The 16,816-nt window shown below is 49.2% G+C and overlaps 1 protein-coding gene across 1 annotated transcript; it reads left to right on the forward strand.

Annotated features, from left to right (window-relative positions):
* Nucleotides 1-421: 421 nt before the first annotated feature.
* Nucleotides 422-14,528, forward strand: SLC26A9 (solute carrier family 26 member 9). Its single transcript, XM_075521669.1, has 20 exons — nt 422-546; nt 1,558-1,697; nt 2,028-2,138; nt 2,426-2,601; nt 3,056-3,220; nt 3,818-3,970; nt 4,356-4,438; nt 4,713-4,860; nt 5,596-5,709; nt 6,191-6,268; nt 6,600-6,695; nt 9,164-9,270; nt 9,845-9,914; nt 10,157-10,249; nt 10,707-10,823; nt 11,394-11,711; nt 11,942-11,996; nt 12,400-12,545; nt 13,552-13,629; nt 14,258-14,528. Exons 1-20 carry the CDS (start codon nt 422-424, stop codon nt 14,303-14,305), a joined length of 2,421 nt encoding a protein of 806 aa, XP_075377784.1. The 3' UTR covers nt 14,306-14,528.
* Nucleotides 14,529-16,816: the final 2,288 nt, after the last annotated feature.

Consider the following 16,816-nt stretch of genomic DNA (forward strand, 5'->3'; position numbering starts at 1 on the left):
AACGTTGCAAAGTCTTGCCAACCCCACTGGCAGATGGTGAAACTGAGGCATGAGAAACGTCAAGTGACTTGCCCGAGGCAAAAAGGCAGTCACTGGCAGAGCGAAGATTAACACCCATGCTCATCTGCCAGGCAATCCAGGACGCGCTCCTGTCCCCTTCACACGGCATCGCTCATTAGCATCACCTCAAAATAGCTGGTAAATCTCCCTGTGTCGGGGAGCAGCAGCCCCCGGTGCTGGGAGAAGCCACTCCCAGGACCTGCCTCTGCGCCACGGGGAAACTATTTAGGGTGGAGATGTTCGGGGAGGGCTCCCAGACGCTGGAGGTGTCCGGTCTGTTATACTGCAGGTGGGGCCAGCTCCAGTCACATTCTTGGCTTTGCTTTTTCTTTTTTCCGGGAAAAATTTAAATGATCCAGAGATGAACCACGCCAGGCCTCGCTATGTCATCGAACGTCCTGCATATTCGGTCAGCCTCTTCGATGAAGAGTTTGAGAAGAAAAGCAGAAGCTACCCCGTTGGGGAAAAATTGAAAAACCTTTTCAGGTAACATAGAATGCTATAGCTGGGGCAAATCTTAACCAGATTTGGTCTGGAATTGGGATATAATTTGGACCTGGGGATATAGGTCCCACTTTTATCCTGGGAAACCTTCTCCATGATCTCCAGGGCTTTGATGGGTGAAAGGCACAGGAGAAATGCAAATTGTACTGAAGCAAGTGAAACTGGTTACTCTTTTCACTGCCTCAGCTGTTACGCTGAAAGGCAAATAAGCAGAACAGTTCGCACTAAGTGCATTTGGGATTTGGGTTTCTGTATTCCAAATTTTTTAATACTGAAAAATGTGTAATTGGTGATGTAGGTATGAGCGTGTGGATTATTTCTTTAAGCTTTCCAGCTGGGATTTCCTTTTATCAGCTTTCTGATTAAAAACAGTAGTGGCTTTCTTTAAAGAAAGATGATTAATCCTGCTGATTGCTGTCTTGGAAATCTATCTCCACTCCTTGGAAAAATGAAGGCAGTAATACAGGAAAGACAGAACATGTATGTTAGCAGGCAGAGATGTGAGATGCTGCATGTGTCAATCCAGAAGCAATCTTCTTCTTTCAGACACACTTGGGGTTTTTTGACCAAGCACCTGAAAAAGTTCATCTTTGGCTCTGTGCAACTGCCCCATGAATCTCTGAGCTGTGCTTCCTCCCTACAGCTCCCCTACCCTCCATCTGAAGGGTATTAGAAATAAAGACTCGGGATACTGGGGAGCTAAATCCTTCGCTCTGTGCAGGTTCGCCTTCCAGCTGTGGCAGCATTGGGGACCTCCCACCGAGTCGGGAACATCCCCACAATAACCCTCCACGGCACGTCCAGCTGGCTAACCGCAAGAGCCTTGCACTTGCAGGGAAGGGCTCTGCGCCAAATACTGGGCTTGGGATTTGGTGTGGGAGAAATGTTGAGACATACCTAGGAAGATCCTTCCTTGCTTCCTTGCTTGCTCACTTCCCAGCTCGCTTGTTGCCTTTCTTCTTTACTTATTCGTGGTTTTTTTGTCTCCTCTAGATGTTCAGCTTCCAGGTTCAAACTCATCCTCTTTAGCCTGTTCCCAATACTCGTGTGGCTTCCCAAGTATAAAATTAAGGACTACATTTTGTCTGATGTTCTCGGTGGGCTCAGTGCGGGGACGATTCAAGTGCCACAAGGTGAGACGCAATGACTTTCTGGGTCCCCGAGAGGGGACAGCACTTTGCCAGTTCAAGTAAAGGTCTGCAGATGGCAGCTATGTCCAGTCTGTGGGGGTTAGCTGCCTTTAGTGCTGCCATGTATAAACCCAAGCTCTACCTCCTACCTGGGTGTCCCTATATTTTTCCACGGAGCCCTTCCCTGCTCTCTTTGGCCTCTGCTGCCCAGAAAGCAGCAGTCTGCTCTGGCCACAGCACCTTCTTGGAGCTGATGGGAGTGTGACCAGGGCGGGGGACTGACGCCAGCTGCACAGACCTGGGTGACCTGCTCACTTCCCTTGTGTTTTCCAGGGATGGCCTTCGCGCTGCTGGCCAATCTGCCTCCCGTCAACGGGCTCTACTCCTCCTTCTTCCCCTTGGTAACATACCTCTTCCTTGGTGGTATCCATCAGATGGTCCCAGGTAAGGGTCTGCAGAGCAATCGTCTGCACACGGCAATTAAACACCAACCGGCTGGGAATACCTGGTGTGTCCCAGAATAGAGATGTTTTGGGCATGTTTGGCTCGTCAGGGGTTTACGGGATCCCTGATTCTGGCTGCACAGTAGGATATCACCCCAAGGAACCGCTGCCGCATCCTGCCGCGGGGCTGGCTGCGGTGATGGGCTGGGTGTCTCGGTCTGTCCAAGTGCCTTCCAGGACAGGACGCTCTCTAGAGAAAACCACTGACATCACTGTGTTGTGCTGTAGGTACTTTTGCAGTCATCAGCATTATTGTTGGGAACGTCTGCAATGAGCTGGCTCCAGAGTCGGACTTCCAGTACTTCAACCATACTACCAATGAGACCAGCGTGAACACCACAGCCCTGGAAGCGGCCAGGCTGGAGATCTCCGCCACGTTAGCCTGCTTGACAGCCATCATACAAGTAAGGACTCGCTGCACCGCCTCTGCTGTGTCCTCTGGCCAGAGCTGACCCGCATGGAGTCGGCCGAGCTCTCTCCCTGGAGCAGAGATGTTGGCAGGAGACGCTAGAAGAGGCCCCACTTCTAAGTGGATGATGCCTCAGCATAGAGGTTTTGGGGGAATCCCGCCCCAGCTGCAGTCTTGGTGTGAAATTCTCCGAACGGACTCGCCAAGGGTGAGGCCGGTCCCTGGGGCAGGATCGCAGCCAGCGGTGACACCCCAGCAAGCCGCAGCTCTCCTCTCCCCGTCCCTGCTCCGGGACAGTCTGCTCAGCCCTGCCCGTGCCGCGGCCGCATGGGAGGGATGCGCCCGCCCTGCCGGCGGAGCAGCCTGCCCGACACAGGCACGCTCGGGCTCTGCACCTCGCCCTTCCAGGCTGGCATGCTTCTAATAACACCTTGTCTGTCCTACCCTAGCTGTGCCTGGGATTCGTGCAGTTTGGCTTTGTTGCTATCTACCTCTCAGAGTCTTTCATCAGGGGCTTCATGACAGCAGCAGGGTTGCAGATCCTCATCTCCGTGCTCAAGTACGTCTTCGGCTTGACAGTCCCATCTTACACCGGGCCCTTAGCTATCGTCTATGTAAGTGGGTGCTCTGGACAGGGGCCTTCCCTGCATCTCCTCCCCCAGTGACCACCACACCGCAGGCATCACTGCCACCCATGCAAGGGAAAGGGGGGCTCGGAGAGAAGGAAGGGGTGAAGGGAGGGGGAATGCGGCTGTCTGCACCACTCCCAGCCCAGCACACCTACGCTGCCGCCACTGTATTTCCTATACAGTATCATCTGAGCCCTTGTTTGCTAGTTTCGAATTAGAAATAAGGAAACGGGTCTGGGATTTGGGGAGAACATGAACTGTGTTGCTTTACAGCAGGAGTCTTGCACAATTGTTAGCGACAGAAACTTTTCCTATGAGCAGGTTTACCCATTCCTGGGCTTTCCTGCATCTCCTATGGATGCATCCTCCATTGAGGCAGCTAGAACTGCATTTAACCGGACAGCACAGACCCAGGGCTGGTTGCTGATCTCTCAGCAGCAGCGTTTCTAGCACTTCTCACCCTCGCCACATCTCAGGGTGTTTGCAGCTGATTATTGGTAACAAGTGTTCTCCATTGTGCCGTCCACGTTGTCCAGAGTCTCTGGTTCCCCATGACACCTTCTCCTCTTCTCTCCCCTTCAGACATTCATTGATATTTGTAAAGGTCTGCCCAAAACCAACGTGGCCTCCCTGGTCTATGCCTTGGTCAGTGCTGTGCTCCTGTTCATTGTCAAGGAGCTCAACCTAAAGTACATGAAAAAGATCCGGATGCCCATCCCCATGGAGATCCTCATCGTAAGTGTCGCATGAGCTGTCCCTCAGCCCCTCCAGGAGACCATCCCTCCCCTCACCTTACAGCCCTGGGACACCCACTTCTGCTTACAGAGGGCCCCTCACGTAGAGCATCTACACAGTGAATATGACGCGATCCCCACGTGGCTTGGGGTCAGAAATTGGGCCATCCTCATGGAGGATACCTCTGACTCCCAGCTCGTCCCTGTTAGGCCGTACCTGCATCCTGGTGATGCTGCGGATGAGGAACATAACTCCTGCTGGGGAGGTTCTCTCCTTTCCTAGCCCGAATTTGGTGCTAATTTTCTACTGTCAGCCGCAGGAGCACAGCTTCTGAGAGCGCTCATGCTCTTTCTGCTTACTGCTGTTTTATTCTCTGTACTTTCAGGTAATAGTTGCGACTGCAATCTCTGGCAGCTTTAATATGCCCGAGAAGTATGGCATGCCAGTAGTTGGCAAGATCAGCATGGGGTAAGTGCATGTGCAGGTCTGACTCAAATTCCAGATAATTTTCCTTCCTCCTCCTCCTGCAGCCTGGAAAACACCTCGCTCTTCCCTGCTGTATGACAGTCCCCTTCCAGGACTGCCAGGCAGCACTGCTGCGCCCTGTTACACAACTGCCGCCATGCACTCATGCTGTCCCCAGTGTAGACATGGATTATGTCATTCCTGAATACACAAGCTCCTCACCCACTTCACTGGACACTAGTGTCACAACTGCTTCTCGCCTCCTCTCTGAGTGCAGGTTCCCAGCGCCAACCCTGCCCCTGGTGAACAAGTGGAAAGACATGATCGGCACAGCTTTCTCGCTCGCCATCGTGAGCTACGTGATCAACTTAGCCATGGGGAGAACGCTGGCAGCCAAGCATGGCTACAACGTGGATGCAAACCAGGTAACGCCTCGTATGGAAGGACGCAGTCAAGGACCGATCCCCTTGCTCTCAGGCGTGAAAGGAAAACCTCGCTGCATGAATGGGAAGCTTTCAAACGTGTTCTGCTTAAAGCAGACGTGCTGCTCCCACGCATGCAGGCTCACGTGGCAGCTTGCCATGTGGGGGTTGAAAGGACATGGCAGATCCATCTCCCATGGACTGGAGAGAGCCTGCGAAAGGGAAAAAAGCTTTAGGTTGAGCTCTCTGCTTTGCTGTCCCTCCAGACCTGAGGCTTCAGCCCTAAGCGCTGGCACAGATGGCATTTTTGCAGGTTGTCGGAGCACAACGAGGCACGTGTATTTCTCAGAGAGCAGAGAAAGACCTGGTTTCCTGGTGTGTTACCTCGATACTGTGAGAGGCAGGACATTAAATAATCCTCTTTTGTCATCACTGGCACAGTGGCAGCTTTCAGTAACAGCCACACATACCACATGAAGCCCTGCCCTTAGTGTGTCAACAGATGACAAAGTGTTTATGTGGAATTGTGCTTCCAGGTTTCCCTGCTATACCAGAGCCCATCCCAGCTCTTACTGGGAGGAAAGGGTCTGGGACACACTGCAGGGAACCCAGGTCCCTTCCCTGGCCACACAAACCCCAGACTCGGGCACTTGCTCTCCTGCCTGGCAGCTCACACACATTGGCAGGGCAGGACGGGCAGCCGTCCTTTCTGATGACCACGTTCCCCCATCTCCGCAGGAAATGCTGGCCCTGGGCTGCAGCAACTTCTTTGGATCCTTCTTCAAAATCCACGTGATCTGCTGTGCTCTCTCCGTCACCCTCGCCGTCGATGGGGCAGGAGGGAAATCACAAGTTAGTACCTCCTCCTCTTCTCTTCCCTACGTGACCCTACTTGACCACAAACCCCTGTAGCTGCTGCATGCTGCCAGCCTGACATGGCTGCTGCAGGTCTGGAGAAGCTCCATATACAAGTGCTTCACGTTGCTGTTGTTAAAGCAGAATTTCCTCCCTCCCCAACCCCATTTTGCTCCCTGGATGGTTCTTTGGATTGGTCACAGACGTAGGGCTGTAAATCTGCATTCCCAGTCTGGCTCCCCCAGTTGAGCAGAGCTACCACATGAGGGAAGTCTGGGGTTATCTGTGAGATATTATCTGTGAGATGTTATTTTGAGATCTGCAAAATCCTAGCCTATTTCTCGGAGGCAATCATCTGCTCACATAAAATACTGCAGTCACCAGTTGTGCCGTTGGCTGATGCAGCAGGAGAGGAAAGACCCAGAGGGGTTTAGGAAGACCTTGATGTTTGCCGAAGTGATTTCTTTCTTTTTTGCAGGTAGCAAGCTTCTTTGTGGCCTTGGTGGTTATGGTGACCATGCTGGCTCTGGGGATCTACCTCGAACCTCTTCCAAAGGTCTGTGCAAACAGCGTGGCCATTGCATCAAATGCTCCACACAGCCAAGCAAAGGCACAGTCTTGCTCCAAAAACCCCTGATGCAAACTGCTGCACAGCATGGTTTGTTCCTGGCCTGGTGTCTTGTCTGCACCGAGCCTCTGGAAGCAAGAATAGTCTAAATTATTATGCTCAGATCCAAGTGAGATCTTTGTGAGCATCACCCCTTCCCATTCCCTTGTGATAACTGGACCAAGGAAGAGAGACGCTGCAGAAAGCATCTGCTGCAAAACGTGGCACATCCACACTGCACATCCGCATCCTAGCTGATACGATCCCCTCTCCTCCGCAGTCTGTCCTGGGAGCCCTCATCGCAGTGAACCTGAAAAACTCCCTCAAGCAGCTGGCTGATCCCTTCTACCTGTGGAAGAAGAGCAAGCTGGACTGCGTGAGTGCCTGGGGATGGGTGGGAGGCATCCGCCCGCCGACGCTGGCAGCTCAGCCCACGGCTGCGCGAGGCAGAGGCAGGGCGAGCAGGCTAGCCCCCCGGCAGGCTTTTGAGGGCAGCAGGGTGGTATGAGTCCCCTGCAGAAGGTGGGTTTCGCTCTCTCGGTGTGGTCGTGCTTCCAACCCCTCGTCAACAAGGTCCCGAGCAGCGGCGGAGCCTGTCCTGCCCAGCTGAGCACTCTCATGCTTAGCGCACATATCAGAGAGGCCTGAACTATTACCTGCTCTGTTTAAATGCCAATCAACTGTGGGAGCCTGTTTGCCCAGAACTAGCCAAACCGGCCCTGCTCAATATCTAGGAGTCATGACTTAAAAACTCACACAATAGCCCTCCAGGGTGAGGAGAGCCCTTCACAGCGATAAGGACTCCAGGCACTGGTTGATGTATAAACCCAGGCAGGGGGTGCAGGGGAGTGAGAACGGAATTTGGAAATGTCTGACATAAAAAGACAGTGTTTGAACAGGACTCCCACGGCTGAGTGGTGTGTGTGGACACCGAGCCAATATCCTGTCAGGTCCCGACAAACCGCCTTATCGGAGAAATCAGGAGTCCAAAGGGGCTGACCTGAGTCATCAAGAGCTTTCCCAAAATACTGTTCAAACAGGTGCTGGAGAAGAGGTGGTTAGCAGTCCCGGCAGAGATTTCACAGGGGTGTGATCATGACGTGAAGGCACACTCTAGCACAGGGCAAGAGCTACACAAAAATTGGTCCACGCTTAGGATTGAGCCTAGCAGACTGATGGGACCAGGGATGTGCGAGGTCCGAGCTGACATAGTTATACAGGCAAGAACCATCCGAGAGGGAAAGTCGCCGATGAGAAGATGCAATTCTCTGTCGGGAATCGTTTATGGCAATTTAAGCACATCTCTGTTCTGCTGGTGCCTGCATGGACGGTCTGGCTCAGCTCTGGCAGTTCACCCGAGGGCAGGTGAAGTTACTGCCCGTTATCTGAGCTCGCAGAAGGGAGCACAGATCGGCCCCGTGGGCTCCACAGCCCCCAGCCCCATGTCTGGGCAGACACCTGAGCGGACGGTGGACCGAGCGGAGAGGCACGGTCCTGCCTGGGGAACACCTTGGCAGCGTGTCTCTGCCAGACATGGTCCCCATGGCAGAGGCGAACAGCTCTCAGAAACCTCTTTGGTTTGGCCTGTGTGAATCATCTGTCCTCCGTGGCACCCCCAGACCTGTGCTGTGTTTCCACTGAGCTGCTGGAACAAAGCTCTTGCTACCAGCAACCGCGGACAGCCTACAGCTGCAGGGAGCGTGGGGATGAAGCGGTCACAGCACCAAGCCTTTCAGAGTTCAAGGAGCGTCTGGATGACTCGCTTAGTCATATGTTTTAGTTTTAGGTAGTCCTACGAGGAGCAGGGAGTTGGACTTGATGATCCTTATGGGTCCCTTCCAACTTGAGATACTCTATGATTCTATGATTCTATGACCAGGCAGATGCCAACAGAGTGAACTGCATTCCCCTGACCTTAATCTCCCTGGAATTTGAACTAGATTCAGTGTCCTGTCCCAAAATGGGGAAAACCATTTCTGGGTGACGTCAGACCATCGGTGTTCATCACCTCACGTCTGATTGTGTTTCAGTGCTAACTGCAGGGATCACTCCACAGATACAGCCCAGTGTGAAGTCCGGATGGAGGGAAGCCCTTACTTGCCATTTATATGCACCGTGCCTATAAATTAAGGTGCTGAAGTCATCAAAGTTACCCTGACTTGTCCAAGGTCAAAGTTAGGTTTTATCAGTCTTGAGGATGGGAATATAATAACCTGATAATGATTCTCAGAGGGCATGTTTATATGCTTAGGCAGGACTAATTTCATATGGAGGGAGATGCTCGAGTGCTAATATATAAAAATGACAAATGATAGAGCTCTGAGTGGAGAGGTGGAGCAGGTTTTGGTATGCTCTGTCATACTTTGTCATCAAATCTGCTCTGTGTTCAGGTCATTTATAGTAGGTGCTCAGACGGTTTTCAGATAGATGCTCATTCCTTCTGAAATGCTCTGACTGACAGCAGGAGCTTTCTTGGGGCTGGGAGCAGTTACTGAGCAGCAGATGGTCTGATCTGCAGGAGCCTTTTCTTGATTAGATAGGCTGATACTTTTTGAACTGAATGAGCGGTGCGGGTGTTCATGCAGCTGTGAAGAAATGCACTGGCTGCTTTTACGGCTGAAAAACTGGGGCTTCTGGCAAGCTTCCCAGCGATGATGTTTCACACGAAAGCATGCAATAAACTGTATAATTAGAACAGCTGCAGAATTCAGGCCTTGGTCTTTCGATCCTCAGCTGTGTAGTTCTTTGGGTCCAGAATGTCAGCACAGAGCCATTTTCCAACCATCACTGTGCTCCAGCCCGTGGCAGAGTAAAATGACCTGCCATGCTCTTCTCGTTCTGCAGTTGGTCTGGCTGGTGAGCTTCCTGTCCGCTTTCTTCCTGAGCCTTCCCTACGGAGTCGCTGTGGGCGTGGGATTTTCCGTGCTGGTCGTGGTTTTCCATACCCAGTTGTAAGTACCAGTGTAGCTACAAAACCCAAAAGAGAAGGAAAATCTCCCAGTTGCAGAATAAACGACAGATTATTTTTATAACCGACCTCTGGCCCATGTTTCGAAGGAACGTGCGGCAGGAGCCTGGGGGAGTGCAGGTGTCCTCCCCAGCCCCTGGAATGTGCAAACAGGAATGGCAGGCGCTAATTTACTGCCTGCATTCCCACTCCTGCGCACGGTTAGCGATGTGCACATCCCAAGGCAGGGGGAAGTCTGAAAGTATTTACTTCAGCACGAAAAGCTACCTGCATAGCTCCCAGCAGAAAATCCTGCTCATAAAAAGAAAGAGCCCCGTCTATGTGCAGAGACTGGCGTGAAGTTTTCACACCATTTTTAATCCATCAAAGCCCTTTATTAATATTTCCCAGTCTGGGATCTCAAACTGCTGACTCTTTTTTGCCCTGTAGACTCTGCAGGGATGAAATCTAAGTATTTTCATAAAGCAAATTTTCAAATCCTGGTATGGAATGTGAAGCAAAGCAGTTTTCTTCCCCTGTAACATTTACTCTAATTCTGGTCACCTCTTTTCTCCTAGCCGTAACGGCTCTGCCCTGGGCCAAGTAACTTCCACTGACATCTACAAGAACCCTAAAGCCTACAGCAAGGTAAGCAGAAGCTAAAGCATCCTCAGAGAAAATGTTGGGTTTTGCCACTGGTACGCAATGTGATCAGGAAACTCAAGTCCACGTTTCTGTCTCAGCGAGGTGGTTTGCTGCTTGTTTCCGGGGTAGCAGGAGAGCTGCTGTTGAGTTTGACCTTCCCAGTTATCTGCTGCCCAAACTCCCAGCCACCCTGCACCCCGCACACACCCCGTCAGGCCTGGTTTGAGCTCTTGTCTCTGTTGCAGGTGCATGAACTTAACGGGATTAAAATTGTGACCTACTGCTCACCACTATATTTTGCTAACTCAGAGATATTCCGTGAGAAGATTATAGCCAAGGTGAGCAATGCCCTAACAAATTTCTGCTTGCAGCCAATCCCAAATGGCCCTTGCTCTGCCCCGTATTGTTACGTGGAGATAATTAAGCCTAGGATGATCACGAAAGATGGTCACATCCATCCTCTACTCTTCCATCCTTTTCTCCCTGATCTTCAGGACTGTTTGTAGACCTCATTTCAGAGGTTATGCCTGAATCCTGGCAGGTATCCTCCTCCGAGCTCTGCCAAAGCAGAGTTATCCTGCTGCTGCAAGTCTCTCCTCCCTGCACGTGCAAGTACCCTGAGTTACTGAAGATGTTGTTGTTTAGTGGCCATCAGGATCACCTCACTCCGGTGTACAGCTGGTGCTGTCCTCCTGTGCCACGTGCCACAGGCTGGGAAATGGGAAGAAAGAAATAGCAGCCCCTGATTACGGGGCTGAACAGACTTTTTCAAATAAAACTCTCTCTTTTCCACAGACCGGGGTGGATCCTGGTAAAGTGTACTTAGCCAGGAAGAAATATGTGAAACGGCAGGAGAAGGGGACAGCAAAACCATCAACAAAACTACCGAAATTCTTATTGAGGCAGAACAAGGTAACTCAGTTTGGGTTCCTGTGTTGATGAATAAGACCCCAAGTCCCCATCAAAGTCAAGCTCCTCTTGACATAGGATTTTCTGCACTGTCTTCCTAGCCACTTTTACCACCTCTTGCCTCCCTTCCTTCCCACTCACATCTCCATTCCTCCCAATAGCCAAAACCTTAAGATGCAGGAGAACTGGAAAAGGCTGGGAGCAAGAAAGCTGTAGAGATGGCTCGAATGGAAACATGGTGAACAATTTGCTAGAAACCGGGCTTGCCCTCTTTCTCTAAGGATGCATCTATGTCAGCGTTCCAGTTCAAAAGTGCCCTTTTGAAGCACATTTCCCAGTCATCCCAGATTCATTTGGTTTGCATCGCTGAGCAGTCTTGAAGCATGTGAACAGGAATCATTTAAAATTAACCTAACATACTCCAAGGGACATTCAGTCTAGCACCAGGCTGGAGTTAGTCCAGATTAAAACACTCCATGCCACCGAACACTTTAGGTGCATTCACATGTCAGGATCTCAGCTTGTGCTGATAGTTGTGCCCTGCCCTGACTGTGCACTTCTGCTTTGCTGTAGACCTTGTCGTTGCAAGAGCTCCAGAAAGACTTTGAAAGCACCTCTCCAACAGATACCAATAACAACCAGACGACTGCTAATGGTGCCAGCATCTCCTACGTCACGTTCCATCCACCTGCCAACGGTGCTGGGCAAGTGCACACCTCCAGTGAGCTGGGCAGCACCACTACTCTGCAAGGAAGCACTTTCAGTGTCATGCCTACAGCAGATGTCGACCCTATGACGACAGCACCGCCCTATGTCAGCTTTCACACCATCATCCTGGACATGAGTGGAGTGTGTTTTGTTGATCTCATGGGCACAAAAGCTCTGGGCAAGGTTAGTTCTGTACTACAAACATAGCCAAGCAACGTATCACCCAGGTACCTTCTACGCTCTTGGGCAGCTCAGATAAAGATGTTTACCCTCCTGAGCAGAAGGTTTGTGTGGTTTTCTCCTTCAGCATCCCCAGGACACATGTAAAGCCCTGGATAAAAGACTTTATGTCGAAATACAAAACTGGAGCAGCAGTGTTATTAATCCTCTCTCTCCCCTCTCATTCCTTCTAGTTGTGTTCCAGTTATCAGAAGATTGGGATTAAAGTGTTCTTGGCAAACGTGCATGGTAAGAATCGACGAAGAACACATTTCCATGTGCTCTTCCCCCATTTATGTGTTCCTGACAGACGGGAGATCTTTTTGTGTTCTTTATGAAAACTGTGCGAGCTGTCAGCCTTTTGTTGGACCAAACCAGAACAAATTAAAGAAGAGAACAGAAGAAAGGAAAGAGAAACACTCTTCTCTGTGTGTGAAATAGGTCCTTTCATTGGGGAAGTGATATGATGGAACATCTCCACATTTAGCATGTAGAAAAATAGATCCCTACGCTCTCATTTCTGCAGCAAACCTGCTTCTTCCCTATGCATCCCAGCCTGGCTTGAGCTCAGAGGACCACTGTCAGCCATGTGCACTTTCAAAGGCTTCCTTCTTTGGTTTCCTCCTTGTTCATGTGCTTTTCCCTTCTTCAGCCCAGGTGTACAATGACATTAGCACAGGTGGAGTCTTTGAGGAAGGAGGCCTGGACCGAAGTCACATCTTCCTGACAATCCATGATGCTGTTTTGTTTGCACTGGCAAATATCAAAGAAGTTGTCCACCCACCCATCTTAGAAGAGGTAAATTTGCTCCCCAGTCTTTCTCCAGCTCACAGTACTGTACTATTAGATTTACATGCTGGGTCAGCACAAAGGAAGAATAACAACTCCATACTGCACCTAATAAAGTTTCTTATTTATCTCAAGTGGTAAAGGTCTAAATCCAACAAAATATTTCATCTCCTAATTCTCATGTATGGGCCAAATACCTACTGATTGAATTGATTTCAATGGGAATTCAGAAGTGTAAATGTCTTCTAAAAACCCCTAGCTGGGAGATGAATGTTGTCCCAGCCTGGAGAAGCCAAAAGAGCTGTTCCAGCACTATGCCCTCAGTTTGGTGTTGGCTGGAACACGCAGCCGCACAGAAAGGCAGAATTTGGCCCTCGGAAATGAAAGCAAAGCACGTGCCCCTGTCCTTGAATAGCCCCAGCATCCATGAATGCTTCCCTTGGTGGGAGGAGAAAAGGCCGAGGCAGGAATGTGGCACATGCTGACAACACAGGGTCACAGGCTGTTTCCTCAAATAGGGGTTGGTCTATTGCATGATAATTGGAGTTGGAACCAGGGCAGTGTTAGACAGTTATCTCATGAGGATAAGTTAAGGTATCTCGTATCTCGGCAGAGAGATATGTAAATGCCAGCTCAGTCAGAGGAGATAAACAATTGAAACAGGATTCCTTTTGTGCCTCGTCTTCCTGGGCATTTCACAGAATCACAGAATCACAGAACCGTATAGGTTGGAAAAGACCTTTAAGATCATCGAGTCCAACTGTAAACCTAACACTGCCAAGCCCACCACTACACCATGGCCCTAAGCACCTCATCCAAACGGCTTTAAATACCTCCAGGGAAGGGGACTCAACCACTTCCCTGGGCAGCCTGGTCCAACGCTTGATAACCCTTTCAGTGAAGTAAAATCTCCCTTTGAGCATGTGTGATGTTTTAAGCCCGGCTTAGTCATTTTTTTCATTCCTTTCAACCCTGCACTCTGCTAATTTGTGGATTTGATTCTTTCCCTGCCCAGGGGCCGAATCAGACAGAGCTCTCCATCTGTGACGAGTCTGTGGATGAAAGCAGTGCAGAGTTCAAGAACTTGGAGGAGGTTAGTTCTAGTGCCAGGGGTCACTTCTTCAGCTGTGGACATAAGGGGGAAATCAGAAGTCGTGGTTGGGATTGATTAGATGGCAAGTACCCTGTGCCATTGCCAGGCAAACTGCTACCAACAGTAATGCTTTCAAAAGTGACTTGCAAAAATAATTTAAAATCCCTGTCATGAGGAGCTCTGGCAGGCACCTGCATGAAGGAGAAGCTAGGTTAGCCACAGAGGAATCCTTCAATCCATTCTGGGCCATATAGCTCAGGTTCACAGGCAGACCTGTGGTCTCCATGCACTGGGGTGAACTTGGAGAACCAGGTTTAGCTCAAGCCCAAAAGAAGGGTCATTGGTCAAGTTTTTCAGCACAGCCTTTGTTAATGCTGAAGTGATCTGCACCCATTGAACCCAGGTCCCTGGGAGGAGATATGTCCCAATGCTGACCTTCCCCATGCTATCTTCCATGCACAGCTGGAAGCAGAACAACCTCCCCACCACCAGCTTTCCCTTGTAGAGGAGGGCTGGGAAGGGTTGGAGTTTCTGGTGGCATTTCTCTGTGTGAATGACTGCTGAGCTGCGTTGCTGGGTTCGTGCCATGGCATCAGCCCTAACCCAGCGTGCCTTGTGTGCCCTTTAGGAGATGTTTGGAAGCATGTTCCACTCAGAGACCCAGACAGCTCTGTGAGCGCACAGGGAACGTCAGCGTGCGGGCAAACCTTCCCGAACAGACTCCTCTCTCCCATCCCTTCGTGAAGAGCTGCGCTTCTACCTGGGGATACAACAAGTTTGCAAAGCAAGAGGCCATCACACCTCTTGAACTAATAAATTCCTCCCTCCTTCCTGCTCTGCTTCGGGCATTCAGAGCAATGGACTCTGGAGCAGGCAACAGAAATCCACGGAAGCAGGAACTCAGGAAATGCCATCTCATTAATTACAGAAGAGAAGTTCATTGGAAGGCAGGTGCCTTAACACATGGGACGATTAGTCATTATTGCCAAGAACTCTCCTTTGTCTCACACAATCACACTCTTCTGCCCACATAGGCGTTACCTAATTTGGGCATCCCCCTTCTTTCTTTTCCCTCCTCCCTCTTCTCCTGACGAAGTGAAATACAAGCAAATATTAAGAGCCTTTCACGGCTTCGATTCACGAGCAAAAGCAACTCTTGCAAGGTGCGGCGCCGCAGCTTTGTAAGGTAACGTTGGTCTAAAATGTGCACTGACCTGCGGGGTGTCTGCACGGTAAGTGCAAACCCCTGAATTTCCCTGCGTGTCTGTGGAGCACCACCTCTGCCTTTCCTGTGCCCCACTTCTATGAGCCCCTGCACTGCTCTCTCTGTGCCCCACCGTCCCAGAAACCACTGCCTCAATCCAGTGCTGTATTTCTGATACCCTGAAGACCTTGGTACTCGGTCTCAGTAGGGCTACTTTCTGGATTACGTTTTTTTTTTTCTTACTAATAGGACTAGTTTGTAATCAGAAATAAGAATTCCTTGTTACTGTGTGTTACATGCACGTATTGTCCTGCCTGCCCAGGAGGTTGAGCACGTGTTCAAAAGACCCAGGGTCCAGTTCAAATCCCCTCTGAAGTTTTTTAGGGATCTTTCTACTGACTGAACGGCGCTTCAGATAAGGCTCTTAGACTGTGAACGGCATGAAAGCATTAATCCCAAGGGTGTTCTGATTCTTCCCATCTTCTTGTTGACTGGAGCAACTAAAAGATTTAACCAGAACATGGATGAGTGCTTTGGGGAAAGATGTTTTTCCCAAATAATTTTGATCACAGGTAGCAAATTCAGGGACAGGGAAGGAAGCCTGTAAACTTTTCATAATGCCATGGATCCAGAGCAGTAAAACTGAAATTTGAGCGTCTTATGCCTGCAACTAGGGAACAGCCCAAGTGACACCCTGTGCTATGCAGAGCTTCTGGTGACAAGCTCTCAAATGGTCACTTGTGCAGCAAGACACAGCTCTTGTATAGTATGTGATATTTCCATAACAATTCTCTACTTCATGTTGGATGATTCTCATTAAAATTCACCACAGACTGATGCTAACCAGGACCATCTACCTCTCAGGCAAACAAGCCTGCCTCACTAACCCAGAGACAGACAGCTGAGATCTTAATAATTTCTAAAAATCTGGCATTCTTTTATATTTGAGTGATGCTAATAACAACTGCTCTTTTAGTTTCCCTCTCTGATGCCTTCCCTTCTTACCCGGTGCTGATGTTGTGACAGTAATGACAAGATGACAGTATAAAGCCTGAAAAATTTAAGCATAAGCCAAGGGTTAAAGGGACCCTTCTTCAGTGCATTTCAACTTCAAATATGGCTTTTATGAAAATAAGGTTATAAAAACTTTAAGATGAAGACAGGTACTGGTATGTCTTCAACTGCAATGAAAACAATTTCTTTTGTTTGAATTTCAAATCTCCCTACAAGGTATTTCCAGCACTGGGATAAAATACAAGAGTCAACAAGAAAAAGTGAACAGTAACAGAAGTAAAACTGGACAGTCTGTTATCTTTCCATGAATGCAAAAAATAAAGAGTGGCCTTAATAATGAGAGTAAATTATATTTTTAAAGGTTATTTAACAAGAAAAAGTGAACAGTAATGGAAGTAAAACTGGACAGTCTGTTATCTTTCCATGAATGCAAAAAATAAAGAGTGGCCTTAATAATGAGAGTAAATTATATTTTTAAAGGTTATTTCTATTTTATTACTCTAAGATATTAAAAATATTAACAAGCTTTAATGTACACTTTTGAAGTACATATACCTTATTGAGCTGATTCACTAGCAGATTGCTAGAAGGCTTTCTGAGGAGAGAAAGTGGGGCTTTCCTGCAGCTCCCAGATGTCTCATTTTTAAGGAAAATAGAGCTTCATGAACCATCATAGCTAGACAACCACTAAGGAAACAACATCAGGACCCTGCCAGTTTGGTTTTATGTAACAGCTCATCAACTAAGTCACCACTTCTCTACCTCAGTTTCTGATTATGTGGTGCAGGAGAGAGTAATAAAACCAAAGGAGGTTAGTTTCCAAAAGGAAAAACCCACTAATGGTTATTACTTATTTTAATCTTAGACAGCAGTGATTTTTCCTGAACCATGTATAGCTTGTTCTATAAGGTAAAATCAAGAGATTAATTCTCTTAAATTATCTTTGAGGGTGATTACTCATGGTCTTTT

Source organism: Mycteria americana, chromosome 20, assembly GCF_035582795.1.
Source record: "Mycteria americana isolate JAX WOST 10 ecotype Jacksonville Zoo and Gardens chromosome 20, USCA_MyAme_1.0, whole genome shotgun sequence".
NCBI lineage: Eukaryota > Metazoa > Chordata > Aves > Ciconiiformes > Ciconiidae > Mycteria > Mycteria americana.

Excerpts from the sequence above, each read along its gene's own strand:
- SLC26A9 (XM_075521669.1), top strand. The coding sequence starts at position 422 with ATGAACCACGCCAGGCCTCGCTATGTCATCGAACGTCCTGCATATTCG. Across the intron at positions 5,710-6,190 it reads GGGCAGGAGGGAAATCACAA|GTAGCAAGCTTCTTTGTGGC; the intron begins GTTAGTACCTCC and ends TCTTTTTTGCAG. Across the intron at positions 11,997-12,399 it reads GTTCTTGGCAAACGTGCATG|CCCAGGTGTACAATGACATT; the intron begins GTAAGAATCGAC and ends TCCCTTCTTCAG.